At 46.5% G+C, this 24,592-nt stretch overlaps 1 protein-coding gene across 2 annotated transcripts in view; it reads right to left on the bottom strand.

Annotated features, from left to right (window-relative positions):
• Positions 1 to 9,841: 9,841 nt before the first annotated feature.
• The window catches only part of LOC136301916 (immunoglobulin gamma-1 heavy chain-like), a 39,136-nt gene continuing 24,385 nt past the window's right edge, over positions 9,842 to 24,592 (bottom strand). Inside the window, exons 3-6 of one of the 2 annotated variants that reach the window (XM_066205173.1) lie at positions 11,752 to 12,027; positions 11,028 to 11,099; positions 10,569 to 10,685; positions 9,842 to 10,485 (exon numbers count right to left, since the gene is read on the bottom strand). In XM_066205173.1, coding sequence (XP_066061270.1) covers positions 10,570 to 10,685; positions 11,028 to 11,099; positions 11,752 to 12,027 — 464 coding nt within the window. In that variant the 3' untranslated portion in view covers positions 9,842 to 10,485; position 10,569. Of the gene's footprint in view, positions 10,486 to 10,568; positions 10,686 to 11,027; positions 11,100 to 11,487; positions 11,626 to 11,751; positions 12,028 to 24,592 lie in introns of those variants that run through there. The other variant, XM_066205174.1, reaches the window with a different exon arrangement.

Below are 24,592 nucleotides of genomic sequence, written 5' to 3'. Positions count from 1 at the left end.
TCCTAGTTTGAATGATGGCTGTCTGACAAGGACAGCAGAAACCCCCTTGGAATGGGGAATGTGACCCCCTTTGCTCCAAATCATTACAACTTTGAAATTGTGGGGCTTTCAGGCAATGATATGGGAGAAGGAATAACACTTCTTTACTAGTATGTGTATGTATAATGAGGCAAACAGACAACACTGGCAGGAGCAGCAAACAGACCCAGACACGCAGTCACAGCCTTCTCCCGGCCGCAGGAACTTTCCCCTTTGGTGCAGTTCCGGTCACAGCCAGCAGGGGCGCTGGTGGAGCAATCCCCTGCCCAGCCCCGCTCTTGTCTGCCCAGACCTTTGTGCCTCCTGCCACAGCTTTGGAGTTTCTGCTACACTTTGTTTATCATCCTGGGTATGCTTGCCTCTGTCATTCCAGTCTACTTCTCCAAGGTTCCTTCTGAAGCTCCTTTCACTCTCCCTGGGGCAGTGGGAGCGGCTGCTGCAGAAGGTTTGTAAAGGAAGCCCCTTCTCCATCTCTCCTGCCTGCCCACCCACCATTACCGCTTGAGGGAGACGGGGCTGAGCTCGCCTCACAGCGCCCCTGCTGGCTCGGGGAAATCAGCGCACCCGCCCTGCCCGGCTCGGAGCCACCGGCGCACTTGCGAAAATTTTTTTATTTGTTCCTGTCAGTGTTGTTGCTGTTTGTTTGAGTTATTATTCCTAGTAGTAAAGAGCTGTTATTCATTTTCCCATATCATTGCCAGAAAGCCCCATAATTTCAAAGCTATAATGATTTGGAAGGAAGGGGGATCATATGCTCCATTCCAAAGGAAGTTCCCACTTTCCTTGGCAAGCATCTGTCCTTCAAACCAAGATAGATAGGTTCTGTAAGCCACACTCAATCTGACCAAAAATGATTTCAGATTTTGAGCTGATACAGTTTCTTGGGGCAATCTATATCATCACTGTAATTAAAAAATATTCTTCCATCTGTATTATCTGCATCTGTTGTTTTTTGTGTAAAACTGCAACCCCTCTTCCCATCACAGCAGCCTGTATTAAAAAATCCTTCCTGTTCATTTTTTATGCCTTCTTTGTTAAAAAAAAAGCAGTTTTCAATTTTGCCTTTTCTGTGGTCCTGTGCGTATCTCAGTCACAGCTGCATTCACATCCCTGCAGAAGATCTTTGCCTCAGGCAGAGCAGAAATCTTCCTTTGCAATCTCTGTAAGTTCCTTGCCATGGGAGGACACTTAGACCAGAGTGTCCAAGAAAAGTTTTTTTTTTATAATTTAGCTAAACACATGGCCTTGGAAAGAAGGGGAAAAACAAGCAGTCTTATTTCTCTGGTCTAGTGGTTGCTTCCCGCAGCTTGACAAGTCTATTGCTGGCCACGGCTTGTTGATGTAGGCTGCAGTACCAGCAAGAGTAGATGGGACAAAATTCATTTGAGAAATGATGACTAGAAGCTCTTTCTCCGTTGCAGAAACCAAGGGCCAGTGCTGGAGGACTGCAAGGGGTTTGTGTGACAAATTTCCCTGCCAGCAATTTCTTGTCTGTACTAAATGCACCCAGATATCCCAGGCCCTCCTTATGTGTCAGCTGTTCCCTTTCCTTGTCTTCATGGCCTTTCATTAATTTGTTTCATTCTGTCTGTGTCCTTCCCAGGCCTGGGAGCCCAACAGAGGACACAGTAGTCCCCAGTGCTGAGCAGTGCTGAGCTGAAGAGGATTCCTCCCCAGTGAGCAAGGAGTCAGGTCAACATGCCAGGAAGCTGCCTGGATAAATGAGGCTGGGGAAAACATGGGCCCACTGGTGAATGGGATGGGGACCAGGTGACACAGGACATGGGACAGGGCCGAGGTCCTGAATGCTTTATTCACCTCATGCTTTGGCAGCCAGATCAGCCTTCAGGCATTTCATTTCTCAGAGCAAAAGGGAGAAGCTGGGCCACACAATATCTACTCCTGAAACAAACATGGAACTGAGCTGTTTTCTAGTCCATGACAAAGGACTTTGTTGAGAAGGTTCCCAAGGAAGTCAGTGCAGAGAACACAGTTAAATGAAGAGCACACAACATCCACCTTCGTCTCATCCACCAAGACCCTTTGTCTCACTGTAGAACACTGTAAACATGGCTAAGCAAGATTCCCACTTCCCAAAGCCATGCTGAGAATCCCTGAGGAAGGAGGGTTGGGAGATAACCCTGATGTGCACAGAAGACCATGTTGGTGCAGGTCATGTCAAGTGATGGTGGAGCAGATATTGACCCTACAGCCCTGTCCTGGGTTGAAGTATATTCTATCACCATCTTCATGAACTGTTGAAACCAGGTGAGGCAGTGCTCCCTGCCTCCCCCACTCTGGATTATCTTCTGTTAATGGGCCCATCAGCACCTTGCCACATGACTCACAGGTAACTCTCTCCCGGACTGTCTCCTGTTAATGGGTCCATCAGGCCTTATCACATGACTCATCATCCCATTGTGAGATGGTCTGCCCAGAGGGAGGAACCAAGCATTCCAGACTGGATATAAGCTGAGACTCTGAACACCAGAGCACCGCTTACCTACTCAACACCCAGAAGACAAGAGCTACTGCTGTATCTTCAGACCCATTATTTTGACAGGATCACCGCTTCAACAGAACAACTCTGCTTGGACTACTGCCACCATAAGGTGTCAGGTTGTATTCTGTCTTTGTCAGTGTTCTTGTACTACTGCATTTATTTATCTCTTTTAGTTTCTTTTTCCCTATAAAATTATAATTCTGACTTACGATCTCCCACTGGTTTGATTTCAAACTAGTACAAGCCCATAGAGTACCCCACACAGAAGCAACTGGATATGTCCTGAGCAGCTCTGAGACTTCATGCAGAGCTCATGTAGGAGCTGGCTCCTGACAGGAACTATGGTCTCATGGAAGAAGTAGCCCATGTCATAGCAGCTTTTCTGTGACAACCTGCAGGTACCCACACTGAAGCAATCTATTCCTGAAGGACTACACTGTGAACTACAGACCCACACTGCAGGAGTTTGTGAAGAACTGCAGTCAATGCAAGGAACCAAAGTTGAAATATTCCTGGATAAATGTCTCCTCTGGGGTGGACACAACACTTTGGAGAAGGGCAGGAGAAGGGAGAAGTGGCAGAGAAAATGTGTGATAAACTGATAGTTGCATTCCCCATTCCTGTGAAATGATTGGGTAGATGAGAGGTTTTTTGATGTGTCTTTTTTTTTTCATTATCTTACTCTCATTTGATTAACAGAAAAATTGAACCAAGTCCATGTAGTTTCCCATGGTGGCACTCCTGCAACATGTCCCTGATCTTATCTCAACCCACAAACCTCAATTGCATCATTTTCCCCCTGTCTAATTGAAGAGTAGGGGCACTAAGACAGCAGCTTGCTGAGCACCTGGTCAACACCTGAGAACAACCAAAGTCAATTCACCACCTCTTTTCAACTCCTTCTTCCGGATCAAGTGCTATGTAGCAATCACCAAGCAGTCATCTCTGTTGATTTGGCTGTCCTAGAAGGCCTGGCTCCATCCACCACAGCACTCTGGAAGCTGCAGCAACACATCTCCATCATCCCATGGCTCTGTAGGCAAGGCATAGTGGAGAAATGAGACTGTGCCGGACAGGAGCCTAGGCATCGTGCACTAAACCTGCACTTCGCCAAACAGTCACTGCAGTTCCCAGAAGAGATCCTTCTGCACCATAAATGGGACCAGCCCGTCTACCCGCTCTCCCTCCACTGCCTTTTAGTGCCACCAAGCCAGAGGGATGTTTCCTGCACCTGCCATTTCCTGAAAAGAGCCCCGGGGAGCAGCTGCTAGAAAGAAATGCTGAGAGATCTGTCTTGCCCATCTGTTGGTTTTTGGTTCACTCTGCTGCAGAGCTGCTCCAGGGTGATTCTTGCTCCACAGTAATACATTGCTGCATCCCCTTGCTTTGCTGACAGGATCTGTAGTGTGGTCCTGGAACTCTCCACTGATCCCTTAAAGCCACGTTTGAAACTTTCTCCATAGATATCACCTTCATGAAAAATCCATTCCAGAGCACCCCGTGGGCCCTGACGGTACCAGTACATGTAGTACTTTGTCATATCATCTCCCCTCATGCTGCACTGGATGGTCACTTCATCTCCCTCTCGCACGGTCACTTCCCTGGGGTGCTGCTCCAAGGTCACCTGCCCAGTGACTGCTGCAGAGAGCAAGAACAAGCCATGATCACTCCAAGATTCAGCTAAGGTCAGGACAATGCTGCTGGGGCATTGGAATGGCATTGGAGCTGTGGGAGGGCAAAATCCTCCTCTTTGAAGCCAGCTGACACAGATGAGCATAGCTGGTAGATGCTATCAAGGCTCACGCAGAAGGAGACTCCACATTTCCCTCCCTCCTTTTCCCTGTAAAACAGGAAGGTCTGATTTTCCGCTAAGAAGCAAAAAGGATTTTCACCATGGGGGGACAAATCTATTTGTCTTGTCAAGACAGGATGGTGAGGAAGCCACTCTGCTGTCCCTGAAACTGCTCCAGATGAGGCCAGCAAAGACAAAGGCTGTCCCAGGCATTGAGGCTCGGTCCCTGTGCTGCCATCCTCCAGCTGGTCTGTGCCACAGGGGCCGCAGTGGCCCAGGAGCAGAGTGTCCAGTGGCAGGGCAAAGCGCTGGGCCCCAAGATGGGAGAGCAGCAGGGAGCTGGCCTGCGTGTGCCCAGGCTGCAGAGGAGGCAGCTTGGATGGAGGTGGTGAGCTCAGAGGCAGGAGAGGAGCAGGGCTGCTCTCCCCGTGCTCCACAGGCATGGCTGGGCAGCTGGAGGGGGGAACAGGTGCGGCTGCCAGCGCTCAGCACAGCTGCCCAGAGCCGTGCAGAGCACAGGGCCACGCTCAGCTCCGGGGGCCAGCAGCCCTTGCCTTCACTTACCTACAATGGGCAATAAGCCCACGCACAGGGCACTCCACATGGCCAGGCCAGCTCTGTCTGGCCTCTCTCCACCTTCTCTCTGCCTGCACAGCAGCTCTGCCCACACCTGCCCTGCCTGCGCCTCTGTCACTGCACTCAGGCCAGTCCCTCCTGGTCCCTCCCTCTGTCTGTGACAGCACTGAGGGGGAGAGGTGGGGCAGGAGGACCAGAATTTGAGGCTGTTGCTGCCCTCCAGCGTGTCTCTTCTCTCAGCCTGTGTGGTTCCCATCCTTCTTTTAAGCCCTCTCCATGTTCACACTTTCTGTTATTATCTGCAAGACCCTCAGACTTGGTTTGGAGTGGGTCAGTGGCGACACTAATTTGGGAAATGCCATTGTTAAACCACCACAGCCTTATTTGGCACCCAAAGTGGGGCACGAAGGGTTGAGATAAGAACAGATCTGTCCAGAGTGGGTGGGAAACAAATCTGATCCAACCATGAGTTGTATCAGGTATGGGGCCATAGGTGACAATGCTGCTCGGGCTGTTCCTGTGGCTGTGGTAGCTACCCCTGTGTATGGTTCCTGTAGGTGCTCCTCATGATGATCTTGTTCAAGGCTGTGGGCATTGACAAGGGGATTGGGAAGAGGACAGAAACTCTCAGCCTCTGGAGGTGACTCCTGTCAAGCGTGAACAGAAAGGATTCTCTCCAGGACGATCTAGCAGTGCTCCCAGGCAGGTGGAACACCATGGCCAGAGACTGTATTTGTCATCAAAATAAAACTGTATGTGCAAAATGCTTGTTAGAGCTGGCCATTTAATAAAGGCTGGGGTATTTCTACACTGTCTTCTTGCAGGTTATGTTTCAATACAGGTCACAAAAAAGAAGTGCCCTGAATGTGTATTCTTCCAGTATTCTACTCCATTTCTTGTGTTATAAATCATTTCCAGCTCTAACCCTGCTTTAGTTTGAAGTTTCAAATGAAGCTTCTCTGAATCTATCTCCAGTTCTTCAGTTCTTTCAGCTTCCTGATCCTGGACTTTCCAAAGTCTCTGTATCATTTAACAAGAGTTTCCAACTGCACCTGCTGGCAGGGGCAGAATGCCAATGAAGAGGAAAGAAGTTTAATTTGTGTCATGTGCAAACACAACACTTCTTGTGGGGTATGGTGGTTTCTTTGTTTGGTTGGGGTTTAGTTGTGTTTTTTTTTTTTTTTTTCCCTGTTTGAGCTATTTACTGGATTCCATGAAATTGAAAATGTTGTGAGAATGATAAACACTTTGGCCAGAAGGTAGCAGGAGAGATCAGAGAAAGAAGTTCAGTTTACATCAATAGATCTAATTTTACCAGGAAGTTTTCAGTATTTCAGGACACAAAACAGACAGGTCTGACTATGCCCAGCAGATGCAGGAATGTGATTATTACATTGCATTTTAGTGTTGTATAAGAAAACAGAAGCATTCAGTCATATAAAAAGCTGATTAATATTGCCCATTCTCTTGGAGTTCTTCATGATGCTTTCCCATGTAACCACTTGGAAAGAGGTTTAATCTTTCTGGATGTTTTTAAAGTTGTCTGCCATTGGAGAGAGCTGTCAGTGTTTTGACTTGCTCAGAAGGACAGATGTCAGATACCACACATTATGTGTGAGACAGGATTGTCTGGAGCTGTTTGCAAAGGACCATGTCCAGGTGGCTTTTGAATATCTCCAGGGACTGGAGTGGCTCAAACCCTGGAGAATTTCAGTGGCTGTCTGAGCACAATCAAATAGGGACACAAATTAATCTGTAGGAGAATAAAGGTAGTACAGTTAAAATGTATTGTACCAAAGAGTTCTGCTTCAAATCATCCTCCATCATTTTTGGTGTCATGGGATCCCTCACACGATAATATTGTTTTTTTCAGATTTCAGGATAATTCCACATGCAAGTGTGCTTCTTTTAAGAGAGGGTATTTTAATTGTGGAGCACAGTTTCTCTGCTGTTATAGATGAGAAATGCGATGGGTGGCTCTCATAAGTAAGGGATGGATATTATGTGTATGTTAAGAGAATTTTTATTGATTGTCGAGTTGTTCATGGGTATAGGGTCTTAAAAGGCCAAGAGCATTTTCTGGTTATTACAAAGGTGTTTGTTATATAAATGGATCAGTCTCGAAGGCAAGAGTTCTAAGCATGCAGTCTTACTAAAAGTTACACTACTTAAAGTCCCAGTGGGGCGTAGAAGCAGGTTAACAGAGAGTTCCAACCTCGGGGCAATAACATATTAACAGGGAATTCAAGCCATGGGGGGAAGGCAGATTGACAAGGGGTTCCAGTCAAAAGGAAAAGGCAGATTCCTGACCCAGAGTCCTGTTTCAAGCAGAGTTCTCTGCAGCAGCAGCCGCAGCAGCAAAGACTTCTGCTGTAACAGCGGCGGCAGCAGCAGCAGCAGCAGCAGCAGCACGTCCCAAGCAACAGCAGCAGCACCCCCCAAGGGGTGATACCTGACAAAGTCCTGGCCATGGCTCCCTGGCAGAGACCCATTCTCTCTTGCAGATGGCCAGAGGATGGATCAATCATCGAAGAATCATTGAATCAATGCCATTACCCCCGAAACAGGGATTTTTATCCATAAACCATAACTGCGTATTCATATCCTTATCAATAGGTTATCCAATTAACTAAGAATACAACTCTAAACATTCTTTCTACACCAATCTAAACTTAATTTTGAAAGTGCATAAAACTACAAGAAACTACAAAGAATAGTATCGAACCTTACACAAAACCTACGCATATAGCATATCTATTAACGTAAAAAGCTCTATCATATAGTGTATCAATTAACATAAAAGGTTCCATCTCATTCACATAAAAATTGTACCTGCTCTATCTAGCACTGTGAGCGATGTTTTTGTTATGTCTAAAGCTAAGTTACCCAGGCCTTAGGGCTCTGGGCTCTGTTCTAGCTAGCAAATTCTTAAGGCACTTAAGTCTGTTTACTTAAAACTAAAGTCTATACTTCTACTTCATATTTATGTGGCTAATATATTTTAATTTTTCTAAAGGCTTTAATTCAATCTCTACATCTTTCTCTCTCCCTGGGGAACCCAGGGAGGGATGGACTCTGATGATTGATCTACAGTTATCTTATTGTGATATGTTCTCCCATTGTCCTCTTTCCCCTCCCCCTTTCTTGTTGTCACGCGATGGCCTTGGGAGTTGGATCATTTGGGGGGAGGGCAGGCTTGTTACTATGGCAACACCTGACCGCCAATCAGGTTGAAAGAAAGCAGTCTCCACCAGTGGAAGGTGAAGAGGAGTTGATTGGCAGACGATGGGAGGGGCCAGGGTTCCGAGATGCAACACCGGGGTATAAAAGGAGGAGCCGCCATTTTGTGGCAGAGCGCTTGGCGGTTTAGTTCCAAGCTGCCTGGGGTGTAATTTTTCCTTATTCAGTCTTTGGTTGTATTTTTTTAAGGCTGAATAAACCATTGACATTTTCAAAGTCACTGTGGTTTCCCACAGCTACAAAACGGTCCTCTGCTGATTTCGGCTGGGAGAGCTGCAGATTCTGGCCTCTTCTGTGGAATTAACCACACTGACACAATCTTACTATTGGTCTGGAAACAATTCGATTCTCCAGCTTTCTTTAGCTGCATGTTTTGCATTGCCAATGCAAAGTGAAAATCCATGGCTTCGTGGGGGCAATCTGGGACCCTGCCATGAAACGAGGGCTTTAGGTCAGTGAAACACTCACTGTCAGAGGTGTCAGCAAAAGCAGGTTAATACAAATTTGCCCAAGTGTGGCACAGTCCAACAGCAATGCCCACTCTGCAGCTTTACTCCATGGATGCATCAGAGACGGGAACATTGAAATAGAATTAATTTGGAAAGATTGCTGCAGACACCAAGGACAAGAAAGGGTTAGAGCTGTATAAGGAAGTCCCTCCCATTGAGTCATGAGGTACAGAAAGGACCCCCCAGCTTTCTAAAGTGCTTCTCAGAGGAGGTGGGGATGGATCCAATCCTAGCCCCAGACTTCATCAAGACTTTGTGACTAAGGGATTATAACAGCACTTCATCATTGACCTTTCCTTCCTGTCCACCTGTTTCCACTCGTTTTCTCTAAGGGAGCGTTCTCAAAATATGAATGTGCCTGAAATTTGGGCAAAAGTGTGAAGTGCTTGAGAAAAAAGTTCTGGGTGTCATTGGAAACTCAGGATAAAAATACTGATGAACTGCTCCTCCTGACTAATGTTATGGTGGTCGAATGCACTGAATGAGCATTTTACTGGATTGGCATTTGCCATGTAAATTTCACACAGCTTCTGCAAGGGCTGAGGTTTTTCTGTGGGGTTCTGCAGGGCCTGAGGGTCTGACCTGACCAGGCTGAATGCAGCCCACCTTGCTGTGTCCTCTGTAGAGGCTCTCTTGCGGCCAGCAGTAACCCCGCCACGGAGAAAACAGCCTTCTTTCCCCTCAGGATGTGGTTAGTTTGTTTTTTCAAAAACAGGAGAGGGTTAATGCTGTCTGGGGTAACTGAGTCAGAAATGGTGACCACAGCATCCTGCCTGTAGCTTGTGAGAGGGCCATGAGCTGGGGAAGGTGTGTGCTGGGCTCTGTTAGGTAAGAACCAAGTTGCCATGGGAACTATCACTCCATCAAACCACTTGATATTATTTTTTGGTGGCCACTTCCTCCCATCACTGAGTGCAGAACAACAGCAGGGTTTCTTCTCTGCTGATATGAGCATTTTCCTGCCTCGTGCCTTCAGCACGGACTCTCCTCACTGAGGCTTTTGAATGTGGCAGAGAGACACTTCCCTGCACAGAGTCTGAAAAAGACAAATTCTGCCAGCAGGAAATCTATGGGACTTAAGCTGTGTTTCTAATCCCTGTGGGCTTTAGGTGAGTTGGATTTCAGCAATCTGCATCCCAGCTTCAGAAAAAAGAGCACAGAAAACCCACAGCATTTTGGCAGAGTACTACTTTATTTTCATCCCTACTACAGGAACGTGACAAATGTTCATGCAGTAAAATGCACATGAGCTATATTTGGCAGAAGCAATACAGGCTTAAGAAAGAAATGAACATTATCTGGTTTTATTGAATCCCTTCAGATCCTTCACAGCTCATCTCATCTGCAATAACTTACTGTTATTAAATCTTACCCAAAGCTCCAAATGGCAACTACCGGGCTTGAACTCCCTCAGCAGTAATACTCCAGTTCTCCAGGCAGTAACATAACATGCCTGGAAAGGTGCTTTTCAAAGGCCATGTATCTAGAGTGAGCATTGGAGTTTTCAACGCTATTGAAGCACATTTTACACTTATGTGCAAATGCCAGTAAGGTGGGGAGATCTGCTTAGCAGGAGGATGAGGATAAATCCACTCTCCTCAGTTCTCAGAGCACAGGAAACAGCAAAAGCACTTAAAACTCTTTGGTGTAAATCAGCTGACTAGGCAGGAGTGACCAGTATTCAGTGTCTTCAGGGGAAGGTGCTGCCTGGTGTCCTGGGTGGTTTCTGTCAGCAGCTCTGCCCCTGCTTGTTCAAGCCCCTTGTGCTGCTGGTTCACATTCTTTCCTGCTCTGCTTCAGGTACTTCTTGCCCTCATTCCCCATGTCTGGAAGAGCAAATGGAGGTTTAAACGACATTTAATGAAATTAGTACTAAGAACCACTGTTTGATAGCTGTGTGCTCCCTTACCTCAGAAAAGAAACAACTTGATACTCATGAGGGTATTGACGGCAATGCTCTTTGCCAGCAGGACTCTCAAACCCAACACAGCCATGGACAGCATGTTCACTCTCTGCCCTTCAGCATCTGCTCAATTGACCAAAAAAGAGGGGAGAGATCATGGTCTAGGTTTTGATGTTGTGATCTTGGCAGAAAGTGGGAACATTCACAGGGGACAGTTTAAGGGAAAGGAAGAGCAGCAAAGGAACAGATGATAGAGAACATGGCAACAACAGGGGAGCCCAGGGTCTGTCTGCATTGTTTTTTGCTTCCTGGGGCTGGTGTGTAACTGCAGGAGCAGCCTTGGAACAGCAGCTTGTGTCTGCTGAATGTGTTGCGTTCTGACTCCTCTCCCCAGGAGAAAATACATTTCCATGCCTTTATTCCCCAAATGGCAATGTAACTTTTCAACCTTTTTGGGTAACTCACCTTGTGCTGAGGAGTCTGTGCTGTTGCAAACCCTGTCACTGGCCCCTGTTACTGGTTCTTCAGCCAACTCATCTGTAGCATGATAAGGAAAAGGTAATTTACAATATATCCTTGTTTTATGCAGGATTAAAAGAAATGTTCATGTCATATTTCCTGTAGGAACTTGAGGAAAGTTGGAGCTCAGGTGATTAGTGTGGGTCTCAGATGACCAGAGATTAATTCCAACATTTTTTTTGAGGAGACAATTTCTCCATGCAGATGCAGGAAACAGAAGCATTCCTGCATTGTTTTGGTTTTACCATTTGAATGACCTTCAGGACTACGAAAATTCACCCACAAAATTCAACAATTTATTTAGTTAAAAAACCCTCCCAACACACCAGATCCTTAGGTTTTTGTAGGTTTTAGAAAGGCTGTTCCAGCTTGTGCTGCAGCAGGTTTGGTGCTACAGTGTAAGATATTTAGTCATAAGGAAATTCACATTTGGAACAAATAGATTGTGACTTCCCTCTTCTTTGCAAAGTAAGGTCTCTCCAAGTAATTAAATAGTTGAACCCATTTCTTTCTGAGGCTTTGAAACATCTTTCAGCTCTCCCTGCTGAAATATCAAATGTCTTTGTCATTTCTGCTGGCTGCCCAGGGCAGTGGTGTGAAGAAGGAGAACACAAAGCCCCACAGGCCACTGTCTCCAGAAACAAGTGACAGCTGTGCCACCAAACTGTACCTGGCTCTGTTGTTATTGTGCTGTTGTCGAATTTGGCCGTGCAGGTCACCTCTGTGCCTTTTGTCACCTTGACCACTTTGACTGCATTGTACAACCCCTCTGATGTCAGAATGGATGTGCTCTGTTTATATACGACCTCCTTTGAGGGCATCTCCAATCTGATGTTCTTTGTAAGGAAGTTCCTTGCCAAACAAGCTGCTTTTCCCGTGCTGCCACCTTCTTCCAATTTCTTTGATTTCATCACAATGACTTGAGGGGCAGAAGTGTTTGGTATGTCTGTAAAGAAAAGCATGGTTTGGACAGGATTGATTTTACTGCAGGCTTGCCCAAGTGCTGAGGGACCAAATATTCACTAAACAAAACCCACTGTGAGTAATTTGTAACATTCTCATTTATCGTCTTTTATGTAGTTAGTATGTGCCAACAGAGGTACAAGTAACAAAAAGAATTGCTTAAACTCTCACCCAGCTGTCTTACAAGAAAACTATTGGTGTCAAAAGAATTTAGTAGCCAACAAATCATTGTGGTATCATGATTCCTTTAATGGAAATTCCTTTGCCTCTAGGTCAGGTCATATGTGGAAACACAAGGGTGATCTCAAAAACCAATGTCAGGCCTTAACTCAGGTTAGCAATTTGATTTCAAGTCAAAACATGGAACTGAAAGGAATCGTCCAACAGCCTTCCTTGCCAGAAAATGCTCAGTTCATGAAAGGTTGTCCGACACAACCACAAAGATTTATGCGTCTGCTTTGACAGAAGCATCCTGAGGAGTCCATTGGGTAAAGAGAGGTGCATTAGGCTTTTCATTTTACGTGGTGTCTGCCTTGCAGTCAGGTCAAGAGATCCCTCCGGTGTAACATTTTGTCCATCCCAGGGCACTGCTGCAAGTTTGACCAAGGGGCTCTGATTTTACACCCTTTCCCCATCAGCCCTAGGCCACTGCTGAGGAACTGAGGTGAAAGCCAAATGGTGCTCTGCCAGAACTTCATGGCTCAGCTCTCCTGATCAAACAGGCAGAACCACACACCTGTCCACACCTACAGCAACCAGACAGCCAAGGGAAATCAAACATTTCCTTCCCAGGTGTTGTACCGTGGTTGGCCAGAGCCTGTCAGTCCTGTGCATTCTCTGTTCTCTGAGAAGACCATGAAAGGCTTTTCATGTGGTCTCCTTGCCAGGCTTTCCAAACAGCCAGAATACAAACAAGCTGCTTCTCTGCAATAACTCCCTGGGCAAGATCATCAGCAAGAAATAATGTACCCAGTGCAATTGTAGTTCAGAGAGCAGAGGATTTGTTTTATCTGACCCCAGAAGCCTCCCCCAAGTCCCACTAGTTTGCATTACATGAGAATACAGCCATGAATTCCTACCACTGCTTGCTTCCGGAAGCAAACAGTCTATTGGGACAGAAAGTTGTACTTGTCCTTCACTTCAGACTTATAAAGTCATAGGAGAATCCCTATATTCTAAAAGGAAAGGGACCTTAGCATTCTCAATGAATGTTTCATTTGGAATAATCCAACCTGAACCAAGAGAAAAACCTTCTCTGCCCTTCACTGAGGCTCAGAAGAACTCAATATGCCTGGAGTATCCTCCAGTGACACAAATGGATGTTATTTTATGTCATTTTGACTTCGAGGAATTTGCAAAAGATTGGATAATGAACTGTTTCTACTCTAAACACCGTAAAATGCATATTAGGAGCTCCCAAAGGAATTCAAAACCAAAAGGGGCGGTGTCTCAAATCCCAGATATCTTGGCTTCAACTTGGTGAGTATTTCAGCAGACTCAAAATGGTCTTTGCTAGTTAAGGCCCAACATCTTTTACTGTCAAACAAAATCCCAGAGTCTCTGCTCAGCTCTGAATATATCCTGTCTCTAGGAAAAGACAATCATGGAAGAGCATGGAGGTTTGGCTATGTAACATAACATGGGATGTTCTTGCAGTACTTTAAAGACATGCAGACCTCTGAAAGAGCAGCAACAATTCCAGAGGGATGCACATGAATCTTTAAAATAACACAGAACAACATCACAAACCCCTCTGCCACCCCAACATTCACATTCCCCTAGAAAACCTTGGGGGGACATGCACCTTTATCGTCCATCATGGAATTCCAAATAAAGATAGGAATACCTGACCCTTCTTATAATCCCTACTCCCCACAGTGGTCTTTTCAGAACCCACACAACCTGGGAGCCAGTTGTCTTTCATTCCAGGAGCTCTTGCATATGAGGCTCTTGTGACAATTTAAGCCCAAGGCTATTTAACCTCCTTCCTCCTCAGTCCCCAGGGCAGTGGAATTCCTTCCCTGGGCACACTGTGAGTGTGGTGCCAGTGTCAAACCAGAACTTGTCAAACCAGGCAGTTACAGATCTGTCTCCAAACTCCTCACCACTGTGAGCTCTTCACTGAGCTCTGCATTCCTGCCCCAAGTCAGTCAGTGGAAATCCACTGCAGAATTGGACACTTGACAGGAAATTGGAGCCAGAGTGCTGCCCAAACTGGGAATCAGTAATCACATGCTAAGTAGTGCCCCACTGGTGTTTGGGGATCATGGAATAATGGGGGTCTGCAGAGTCAGCCCAGTTGCTCCTGGGAAACCTCCCTGAGCAAATCTAAGCTGAGGATTAGGCTTGAAAGCCTGGCTGAAGAACAAGTGCACTCAAGGGATTATTGCACCTGAAAATCCTTTCAGTGAACCCAAACCATGAAACTCCTTCTTCCATCCCACCTCAATTTTAACGGAAGTTTTAGAAAGAAAGAAATGTCACTTACTTGGTATAACTGTGAGAGTTGTCCCTGGTCCAAATATAAGCTTTTCTTTTCACACACTGCTCAGACTTAGTCCAATAACTCACTCCTTCCTGATGATGTTCAAAAGTGTTGTAAAAACAATTGAGGAAAAGCCATCACTCCTAATAAATCCATGAGTGCATGTCCATGACAGGATCAGAGGTAAATTTACTTCCAAAAGCAGAAAGAGAAAAAAGTTTTTTGAGTAATGAAATGATTTCATATATCTTGATGGAGTATAGAAGTTTCATTTTCTCCTTTTCTTCCATCTTTTAGAATCCCCATGAGCTCTTTTATCTTTTCAGGGTAAAAGGTAATATAGAATGTTCTGTTTATTTCTTTAATCGCCCATCTCCTTTCTTTCCCAAAGTATCTCACCTTTTTTCCTTCTTTTTGTTTTTGTACAGGTCCCTATGCTCTTTATATCATTGTGGTATCCCATCCCAATACCCAGTGATATATTTCATAGCAAAAACTGTCTCTGATCCACTGCACAGAACTTTGATTCTACAGCCAGTCACATGATTTCTTCAGTGGTTTGAGACCTGACATACCACATTAATAAACACCATATGGCTTTCAAGGAAGGATCTAAAATAATATCAGAAAGGCTGAGTTGGAAATGAGAACTTGGGGATTACATGACCCCTCTGAAATGTCTGATGGAGTTAAGCTGCGTTGAAAGCAGGAAAATAATCAGTACTTTTTTTTGTTATTTCAAAGAATTTCTTACAATGCAGTTTATTTCCCCTACTTTTCTTCCTGTGGCTACTCATGGTAGTTTGACAGGAGTCTTAGGACATAACAGGACACTTATTGAAGTGTCGGCATAATGGATTGAAAGCAGAAGAATCAGGAGGATCATATTTTTTTGAGTGACCTTCCAGCTGGGAATTACCCTTGACAGCCCAAGGTGCATCCAGGGATCCTCTAGCATGGACCCAGTTTAGATGCCAGTGTCTCTGTTTGCCTCTGCCTGACTGTTGCTCAGGGATTGCCCCACGTTAGCAAGGTCATGGAAATAAATGTATTGTTTGAGACTTTGTGGCTCCTCCATCTGCTGCCCGTGCTGCTTCGCACAGGTGGTGGTGGCTGTCCTAGTTTGAATGATGGCTGTCTGCCAAGGAAAGCAGAAACCTCCCTTGGAATGGAGAATATGACCCCCTTTGCTCCAAATCATTACAGCTTTTTTTAATTATGGGGCTTTCAGATAAATATATGGGAGAAGAAATAACACTTCTTTACCAGAATGTGTATGTATAACAAGGCAAACAAACAGCACTGGCAGGAACAGCAAACAGACCCAGACACGCAGTCACAGCCTTCTCCCGGCCGCAGGAACTTTCCCCTTTGGTGCAGTTCTGGTCACAGCCAGCAGGGGCGCTGGTGGAGCAATCCCCTGCCCAGCCCCGCTCTTGTCTGCCCAGACCTTTGTGCCTCCTGCCACAGCTTTGGAGTTTTTGCTACACTTTGTTTACCATCCTGGGTATGCTTGCCTCTGTCATTCCAGTCTACTTCTCCAAGGTTTCTGCTGCAGCTCATTTCACTCTCCCTGGGGCAGTGGGAGTGGCTGCTGCAGAGGGTTTGTAAAGGAAGCCCCTTCTCCATCTCTCCTGCCTGCCCACCCACCATTACCGCGTAAGGGAGACACGGCTGCGCTCGCCCCACAGCGCCCCTGCTGGCTCGGGGAAATCAGCGCACCCGCCCTGCCCAGCTGGGAACCACCAGCACCCCTGCTGGCTGTGACTGGAACTACACCAAAGGGGAAAGTGCCTGTGGGCGGGAGAAAGCTGTGACTGTGTGTCTGGGTCTGTTTGTTGTTCCTGTCAGTGTTATTGCTGTTTATTTGAGTTATTATACCTAGTAGTAAAGAACTATTGCTACTTCTCATCAGAGGGAAGATAGCACATAGCCAATATGGCTGATAAGCAAGCTTCACTTTACTGATCAAAAGGGGCACATTATATTGAGGCTACTTATTATTCTGCATACTTGTTAATATTTGATTTGTTACAGTAAAAGAAAACTATATACTTGTTGATATTTAATTCGTTACAATAAAAGAAAATTATAATTGGATCCCTTCCTGTTTTCACCAAGCTTCTCCCTCAGACTTCTCAACCCCAATGGCTTGTTATTGTAACACAGCTGCATTCAAGGTCATGCTGACCTCGCTGGCTGTTGTGTGAATGCAAGCGATCTCAGCAAAGGTCTCTCATGTCTATGTGGCCTTGATCATGTTGCCATTCTTCAACAATTCCCCCTTTTTCTTTTTGCACAAGCCAAAGAGAGTGGGTTACCTTTTCCATCATTCGTTGAAAGCAATTCAGGAAGCACGATATTATTAATAAAATACAAAAAATCACTATCAATAGTAGCATGCCTATGCGCACTAATTCTTTGAGCCAACTATTAAGGCATAAGGAGTCCAGCCATTTGTCAAAAGGGTTTGTTTCAACCATCAGCTTTTTTATGTTTTCACTTAGTTGATGTAACTGAGCGTGAATAAATATTGAGTGGTCAGCAAATTCATATAACACATTCCTGCAAAATTTTCACACCCATGACCTTGAGCTAGCAGCAAGAAGCAACTGGTGTTACTTCTGTGGGGTCATTAGCGGGTCATTAGCCTGTGGGGTCATTAGCGGGTCTTGTCTACCGGCTGGGCACCCATAGAGGACCTGTTGGAGTAAGCACACACATATGACCTCTTCCTAGATATTGTACTTCTGCTGGACCTTCCCATATACCAGTTTTGGGGTTGCGGAACATAACCCTCATTTTTGGCTGAGCCATTGTGTTCGATGGGGTGTGATGCAGTATTGCAGGTGGCAATTCAGAGTGCCCAAAAATACACAAATGGTTGATCACAAAGAGCGTTTTAAACAAGAGTTGTTGAACGTCATGCTCTCCTTTGTGTTTTGCTAGATACAGTTTTAATGTGCTATTAGCTCACTCCATTATTGCCTGGCCTGTAGGTGAGTGGGGAATGCCTGTGATGTGCTCAACCCCCCATTGTCTACAAAATTTTCTCATGCCTATGCTAGCATATGCTGGACTATTATTTGTTTTTATGGTTTGAGGGACACCCATTACTGCAAAGCAGGCAGTCAAATGTCATGTGACATGGAGTAACTTTTCTCCAGCTTGCTCACTGGCCCATACAAAGTGGCTATAGGTGTCGATGGTGACATGAATATAGCGGAGCTTTCCAAAAGGTGCATAGTGGGTGACATCCATCTGCCAGACTTCATTAGACCCTCTTTCCTGTGGGTTGACCCCAATGCCAAGTCCGACGCCCTGGTTATATGATGTGCAGTCGGGACAAGCTCTAACTATGCCTTTTGCTTCCTCCATGGTGATGCGAAAGCTGCAATGCAGTCCCTTGGCATTTTGATGGAAGGTGGCATTGGCTTCCCTGGCCAGTGTGAACTCATCCGCAGGTACCTTATGTGCTGGCATGACTAATTGATCAGCTCGCTGGTTTCCTTCACCCAAGCCGATGTCTCACTGATGGCTTCGTATATGTGTTACTGTATAGGGAGCTGTTCTTGAATGTGTTGCCCTCTGCAGCTGGCTGAGCAGCTGGTACAATCTTTTGTTGGCAATGTCCTTAATTTGTGCCCCTTCTATGCGGGTTGCCACCCCTGCTACATAGAGTGAATCGGTGACAACATTTAATGGCTGTTGTAGCCAGCGAGATAACGCCCATGCTACTGCCATTAATTCAAAGGTTTGCAGCAAATTCTCTGAGCTGGAAGTTAATATCTGATGGTGCCATTGCCCATCCTCTTGCCATGTGGCTGCTCTTCAACTAGTACATGTGCTTGGCATAGACTTTCCTTTTTCAACGACCACTGCTCGACCCACACTGGGGTGTCAGAAATTCATGTCATTCGGATTGGGAAAGTCCACTCAGTGGCTGCCATCAAAAACCCTGCACAGTGTCTGTGAGGACAAGGCCTAACTGCGATAAAATGTCTCGACCAATCAAGGCGTGAACGTTATTTGGGAGGGTCATGACAGCCACTGGTAAAGTCACAGTCTTTCCCTCCAGGGTAATAGTCACTGGTGGGCTTCGTTGAGCAGCATTAAATCCTCCTATGCCTTCTATTGTATTCCTTGTAGGTCGTAGAGGCCAATGCGGTGGCCACACATGAGAAGTCAGAATGGTCAGGTCTGCCCCCGTATCCATCAAAGCACGGGTGCGAAATGTCTGTCTATTAGGGGAGACAGATATTTGCTTTACTGGTCGTTCCCACAGCCCTAGGGTAAGCAGGGCCAGTCCACCTGTAGATCCAAATCCTTGTTCTCCACGGAGGGGCACAGTCAGTGCTGCCACGGCAACAAGAGCAGGGAAGGGTATCAGTTGGGCAATTCAGCTGCCGGCCGTGATCACTAAAGGTGGGTGAAAAGTCTTGGCCATAATTTGGATTTCTCCTGTGAGGTCAGGATCAATAAGCCCAATTGCAATCTCTAGTCCTTTCATAAAGGATGAGGAGTGGCCCATTAGTAAAGCAGCAAGTGGCTGGCCCTTATTCAGCACCTCTGTGGGGATGCGCGTAGGTCGTGTGTTGGTTAACGTAATTGTCACTGCGGCTGCCAGGTCCAAACCGGCTGATCCAGAGGTGTAGGGTCAAAGCTGGGTTGTGGGTTGGAGGGTCCGACGTTCATGGCTGCTGGAGTCGCACTTGGTGTCTGCGCGCGGCGGCTCCTGGCACTCAGGCGTCCGTTTTCCGATTGACGACAACAGGCAGCTCCATTATGTGTATCAGACTGGCAAGTGGGACACCAGACGACTGCTTGTGTGCATTCCCTTTGGATATGGCCAGCTTGGCCGCAGCGAAAGCATCTGATGGTGCCTCCTTTCTTTCCTCATGCCGCGGGGGTCACCTGTTTCAGTGGGGCTAAGGCTGCCAGCACCTGCTCCTGACTCCCTGCCATAGCCCTACCGATTTCCTTAACAGCTTCCACTAACATGGCCTGTGATCCCACTGGAACCCTGCTCATACGTTCCAACATCAGCTCAATAGATCTGTCTCCCAGGAGGGTAAATAATATAGATCTGGTAGTTGCATTACAATTTTGCATTATACATTGCTGCAAAAGGGCTCCCTTCATCCATTCTTGCACATCTACTGCCTGATCGATAGCGGCCGAAACTTTATCTACAAAGTCAGCAAACGATTCTTCTCTGCCTTGCTTAATTCCCATATATGTAGGCATAGAGGCAGCTAATTTTACTTTCCACAGTGCCTCAAGGGCTAGCTGCATACCTTCACGCAGCTTGTCAGGTCCTCTAGTTGCCTGATGATCTGAGTTAGCATAAGGACCCACTCCCATTAATTTGTCTGCCGTGACCCCAAACAAGGGATGACCCTGCACTCGTTGCTTATTGGCACTAGATATACAGAGGTCATTCCAGTGAGCCTGCCATAGCAACTGCTGTGACTGTGTGAGTATCATTTTCATTATTGTACGGATATCATTTTGCAACAAAATGTTAGAACTCCAAATATAAGTAAGCATCTGCCTGGCTGGCTCACCATGAACCCCAGTCTCATTGACTGTGGCTCTCAGTTGAGCTATGAGCTTCCAGTCAAGGGCGGTTATTGTACCGAATAAAACACCTTGGGGTTGTTGCGTGTAAGTTACTGGGAATGCTTGGCTAATGGCTTCACTTAGAATCCCTGCAGCTGTCATATCTCCTTCGGCTACTGCCTCCTTGAGTATCTGTTGCCAACGCCGCGCACTGGCATTTCGACCTCTCGGTGGTTCGGAGGTTGCCAGTACTTCAATTTCCTCTTCGCTGTGATAACGCGCTGCCTCCTCCTCAAGCTCGGCTTCTTCCGCTGGGGGTAGGGGATTTGAATTTAAAAGTGAATTTGTTACTCTTTTTGGTGATGCCGGTGGTGCCGAAGGAATGACCACAAGAGAGGTGGCTGGGGGCAACGAGACTTGGCTATGTCCCAACTGAATCACACCTTCGGGGGGGCTCGGGGACTGAGAGGATGAAGCAGCCGTGGTATTTAAGGGAGCTGCTGCTGAAGGCTCACCAGAAGCGTTTAAATATTGATTGGCCTGCTGAGCGACCTTTTGCTCTGCTTGGTGTTGTTTTAAGCAGTTTATTACTTGTCGCCATGGCCGAGAGAGTTTTCTGACTGTTTTATCTTCATTTATTACTAATGCCCACAATTTGTCTCCAAAATTCCTCCACTCTTCTACACAAAATACCGTGTTAGGGTCACTAAAAAATCCTTTTGCCGTCCCAAAGGCTAATAACCCTGCTAATTCTTTTTTCAGGTCTAAGCCCTGTACTTTTCGCTTTTCTAAAAAGCATTGTAATAACTCATATGCCGCCTGTCTCTCCATTTTCCCTTTTTCCTTGCTCAAGTGTACAGCAGCCTTACTGCATTTAGGCGCAAGACAGGCAACTCCAGGCTTCGAGACCCCCCTCTTTAGGGCCGATCCAGATGCGAGGACAGTGATCCTAGTCCTTTCCATCTGCTAGGGGCTGCAGCTGGCGCTTTCCCGGACTCACAACAAGCATAGCATCAGAGGAAGATTCCTTGAATTCCTTGAATTCCTCACACTTCTCACACTCCTCACAGTTTTCACAGTCCTCACACGGGGCACCATATATTGCTATTTCTCGTCAGAGGGATGATAGCACATAGCCAATATGGCTGATAAGCAAGCTTCACTTAATTGATCAAAAGGCGCACATTATATTGAGGCTACTTATTATTATGCATACTTGTTAATATTTGATTGGTTACGGTAAAAGAAAACTATATACTTGTTGATATTTAATAGGTTGCTCAAGCCTCACTGAATCTGATCAAAAATGCTTTCAGATTTGGAGCTGATACAGATTCTTGGGGCAATCTATTTCATCACTGTAATTAAAAAATATTCCTCCATGTATCGTGTCTGAATCTGTCATTTTTTGTGTAAAACTGTAACCTCGCATCCCATCACAGCAGCCTGTATTAAAAAGTACTTCCCCTACATTTTTAAGCCTTCTTTGTTAAGAAAAAGCATTTTTCAATTTCACCCTTTCTGTGGTCCTGTGAAAGACTCAGTCACAGGAGCATTCACATCCCTGCAGAAGATCTTTGCCTCAGGCAGAGCAGAAAACTTCCTTTGCAATCTCTGTAAGTTCCTTGCCATGGGAGGACACTTAGTCCAGAATTACCAAGAGGAGTTCCTTTTTTATAATTTAGCTAAATGCATGGCCTTGGAAAGAAGGGGAAGAACAAGCATTCTCATTTGTCCGGTCTAGTGGTTGCTTCCTGCAGCTTGACAAGTCTATTGCTGGCCACGGCTTGTTGATGTAGGCTGCAATCATGGGCAGAGCAGATGAGACGAAATTCATTTGAGAAATGATGACTAGAAGCTCTTTCTTTCTCTTTTGCAGAAACCAAAGGCCAGTGCTGGAGAACTGCAAGGGGTTTGTGTGGCAAATTTCCCTGCCAGCAATTTCTTGTCTGTACTAAGTGCACCCAGATCTCCCAGGCTGTCCTTATATGTCAGCTGTTCCCTTCCTTGTTGTCATGACCATTCAGTGCATTTGTTCCCCTCTACCCAGGTCCCTCCCAGGCCTGGGAGCCCAACAGGGGACACAGTAGTCCCCAGTGTCAGCAGTGCTGAGCTGAAGAGGATTCCTCCCCAGTGAGCAAGGAGTCAGGTCAACATGCTAGGAGGCTGCATGGACAAACGAGGCTGGGGAAAATGTGGGCCCACTGGTGAATGGGATGGGGACCAGGTGACACAGGACATGGAACAGGGCTGAGGCCTTGAATGCTTTATTCACCTCAGGCTTCAGCAGCCAGATCAGCTTTCAGGAATTTAATTTCTCAGAGCCTAAAGGGGGAAGCTGGAGAACACAATACCTACTCCTGAAACAAACATGGAACTGAGCTGTTTTCTAGTTCATAACAAAGGACTTTGTTGAGAAGGTTCCCAGGGAAGTCAGTGCAGAGAGCACAACTAAATGAAGAGCACACAACATCCACCTTCTCATCCACCAAGACCCTTTGTCTCACTGTAGAACACTGTAAACATGGCTAAGCAAGATTTGCACTTCCCAAAGTGATGCTGAGAGACCCTGAGAAAGAAGGGCCAGAAGATAACCCTGATGTGCACAGTGAAGACCATGTTGGTGCAGGTCATGTCAAGTGATGGTGGAGCAGATATTGACCCTACAGCCCGTAGAGTTCCCCACAAAGAAGCAACTGGATATGTCCTGAGCAGCTCTGAGACTTCATGCAGAGCTCATGTAGGAGCTGGCTCCTGACAGGAACTGTGGTCTCATGGAAGAAGTAGCCCATGTCAAAGCAGCTTTTCTGTGACAACCTGCAGGTACCCACACTGAAGCAGTCTATTCCTGAAGGACTGCACTGTGAACTACTGACCCACACTGCAGGAGTTTCTGAAGAACTGCAGTCAATGCAAGGAACCAAAGCTGAAAAATTTCTAGATAAATGTCTCCTCTGGGGTGGACTCAACACTCTGGAGAAGGGCAGGAGAATGGGAAAAGTGGCAGAAAAAATGTGTGATTAACTGATAGTTGCATTCCTCATACCTATGAAGTGATTGTGTAGATGAGAGGTTTTTCAATGTGTCTTTTTCTTCTCATTATCCTACTCTCATTTAACTAATAAAAAAAATTAACCAAGTCCATGTATTTGCCCATGGTGGCACTCCTGCGACATGTCCCTGTCCTTATCTCAACCCACAAACCTCAATTGCATCATTTTCCCCCTGTCTAATTGAAGAGTATGGGCACTAAGACAGCAGCTTGCTGAGCACCTGGTCAACACCTGAGAACAACCAAAGTCAATTCACCACCTCTTCTCAACTCCTTCTTCCTGATCAAGTGCGCTGAACCAGCCACCCAGAGCAGCCATCTCTGCTGATTTGACTTTCCTAAAGCGACTGTGTGGCTCCATCCACCACAGCACTCTGGAGGCTACAGTACACATCTCCATCATCCCATGGCTCTGCAGGCAAGGCACAGAGGAGAAATGAGGCCCTGCTAGACGGAGCCCAGGCAACATGCACTGAACCTGCACTTCCCCAAACAGTCACTGCAGTTCCCAGAACAGACCCTATGCACCATAAATGGGACCAGCCCTCCTAGCAGCCCTCCCTCCACTGCCTTTTAGTGCCACCAAGCCAGAGGGATGTTTCCTGCACCTGCCATTGCCTGACAAGAGCCCCGGGGAGCAGCTGCTAGAAAGAAATGCTGAGAGATCTGTCTTGCCCATCTGTTGGTTTTTGGTTCACTCTGCTGCAGAGCTGCTCCAGGGTGATTCTGCTCCACAGTAATAAGTTGCTGCATCCCCTTGCTTTGCTGACAGGACCTGCAGTGTAGTCCTGTAACTCTCAACTGATCCCTTAAAGCCATCTTGGAAACCTTCTCCATATCTATCAATCTCACGGTAAATCCATTCCAGAGCACCCCGTGGGCCCTGACGGTACCAGTGCATGTAGTAGTTTCTCATATCACCACCCCGCATGGTGCACTCGAAGGTGACTGCATCTCCCTCTTGCACGGTCACTTCCCTGGGGTGCTGCTCCAAGGTCACCTGCCCAGTGACTGCTGCAAAGATAAAGAACAAGCCATGATCACTCCAAGATTCAGAAAATGTCAGGACAAGGGTGGTGGGGCTTTGGAATCACATTGAACCAGTGGGAGGACAAAATCCTCCTCTTTGAAGCCAGCTGACACAGATGGACAGAGCTGGTAGCAGCTATCAAGGATCACACAAGGAAGGAGACTCCACATTTCCCTCCCTCCTTTTCCCAGTAAAACAGGAAGGTTTTTCTGATTTTCCCCAAAGAAGCAGGCAGGATTTACACCATGGGGGGACAAATCCCTTTGGTCTTGCCAAGACAGGATAGTGAGGAAGCCACTCTGCTGTCCCTGAAACTGCTCCAGATGAGGCCAGCAAAGACAAAGGCTGTCCCAGGCATTGAGGCTCGGTCCCTGTGCTGCCATCCTCCAGCTGGTCTGTGCCACAGGGGCCGCAGTGGC

Source organism: Chamaea fasciata, unplaced genomic scaffold, assembly GCF_029207755.1.
Source record: "Chamaea fasciata isolate MVZ Bird 193981 ecotype frontalis unplaced genomic scaffold, bChaFas1.0.hap1 SCAF_27, whole genome shotgun sequence".
NCBI lineage: Eukaryota > Metazoa > Chordata > Aves > Passeriformes > Sylviidae > Chamaea > Chamaea fasciata.
The sequence above is the reverse complement of the archived record's forward strand: the minus strand, read 5'-3'. Positions and strand labels throughout refer to the sequence as shown.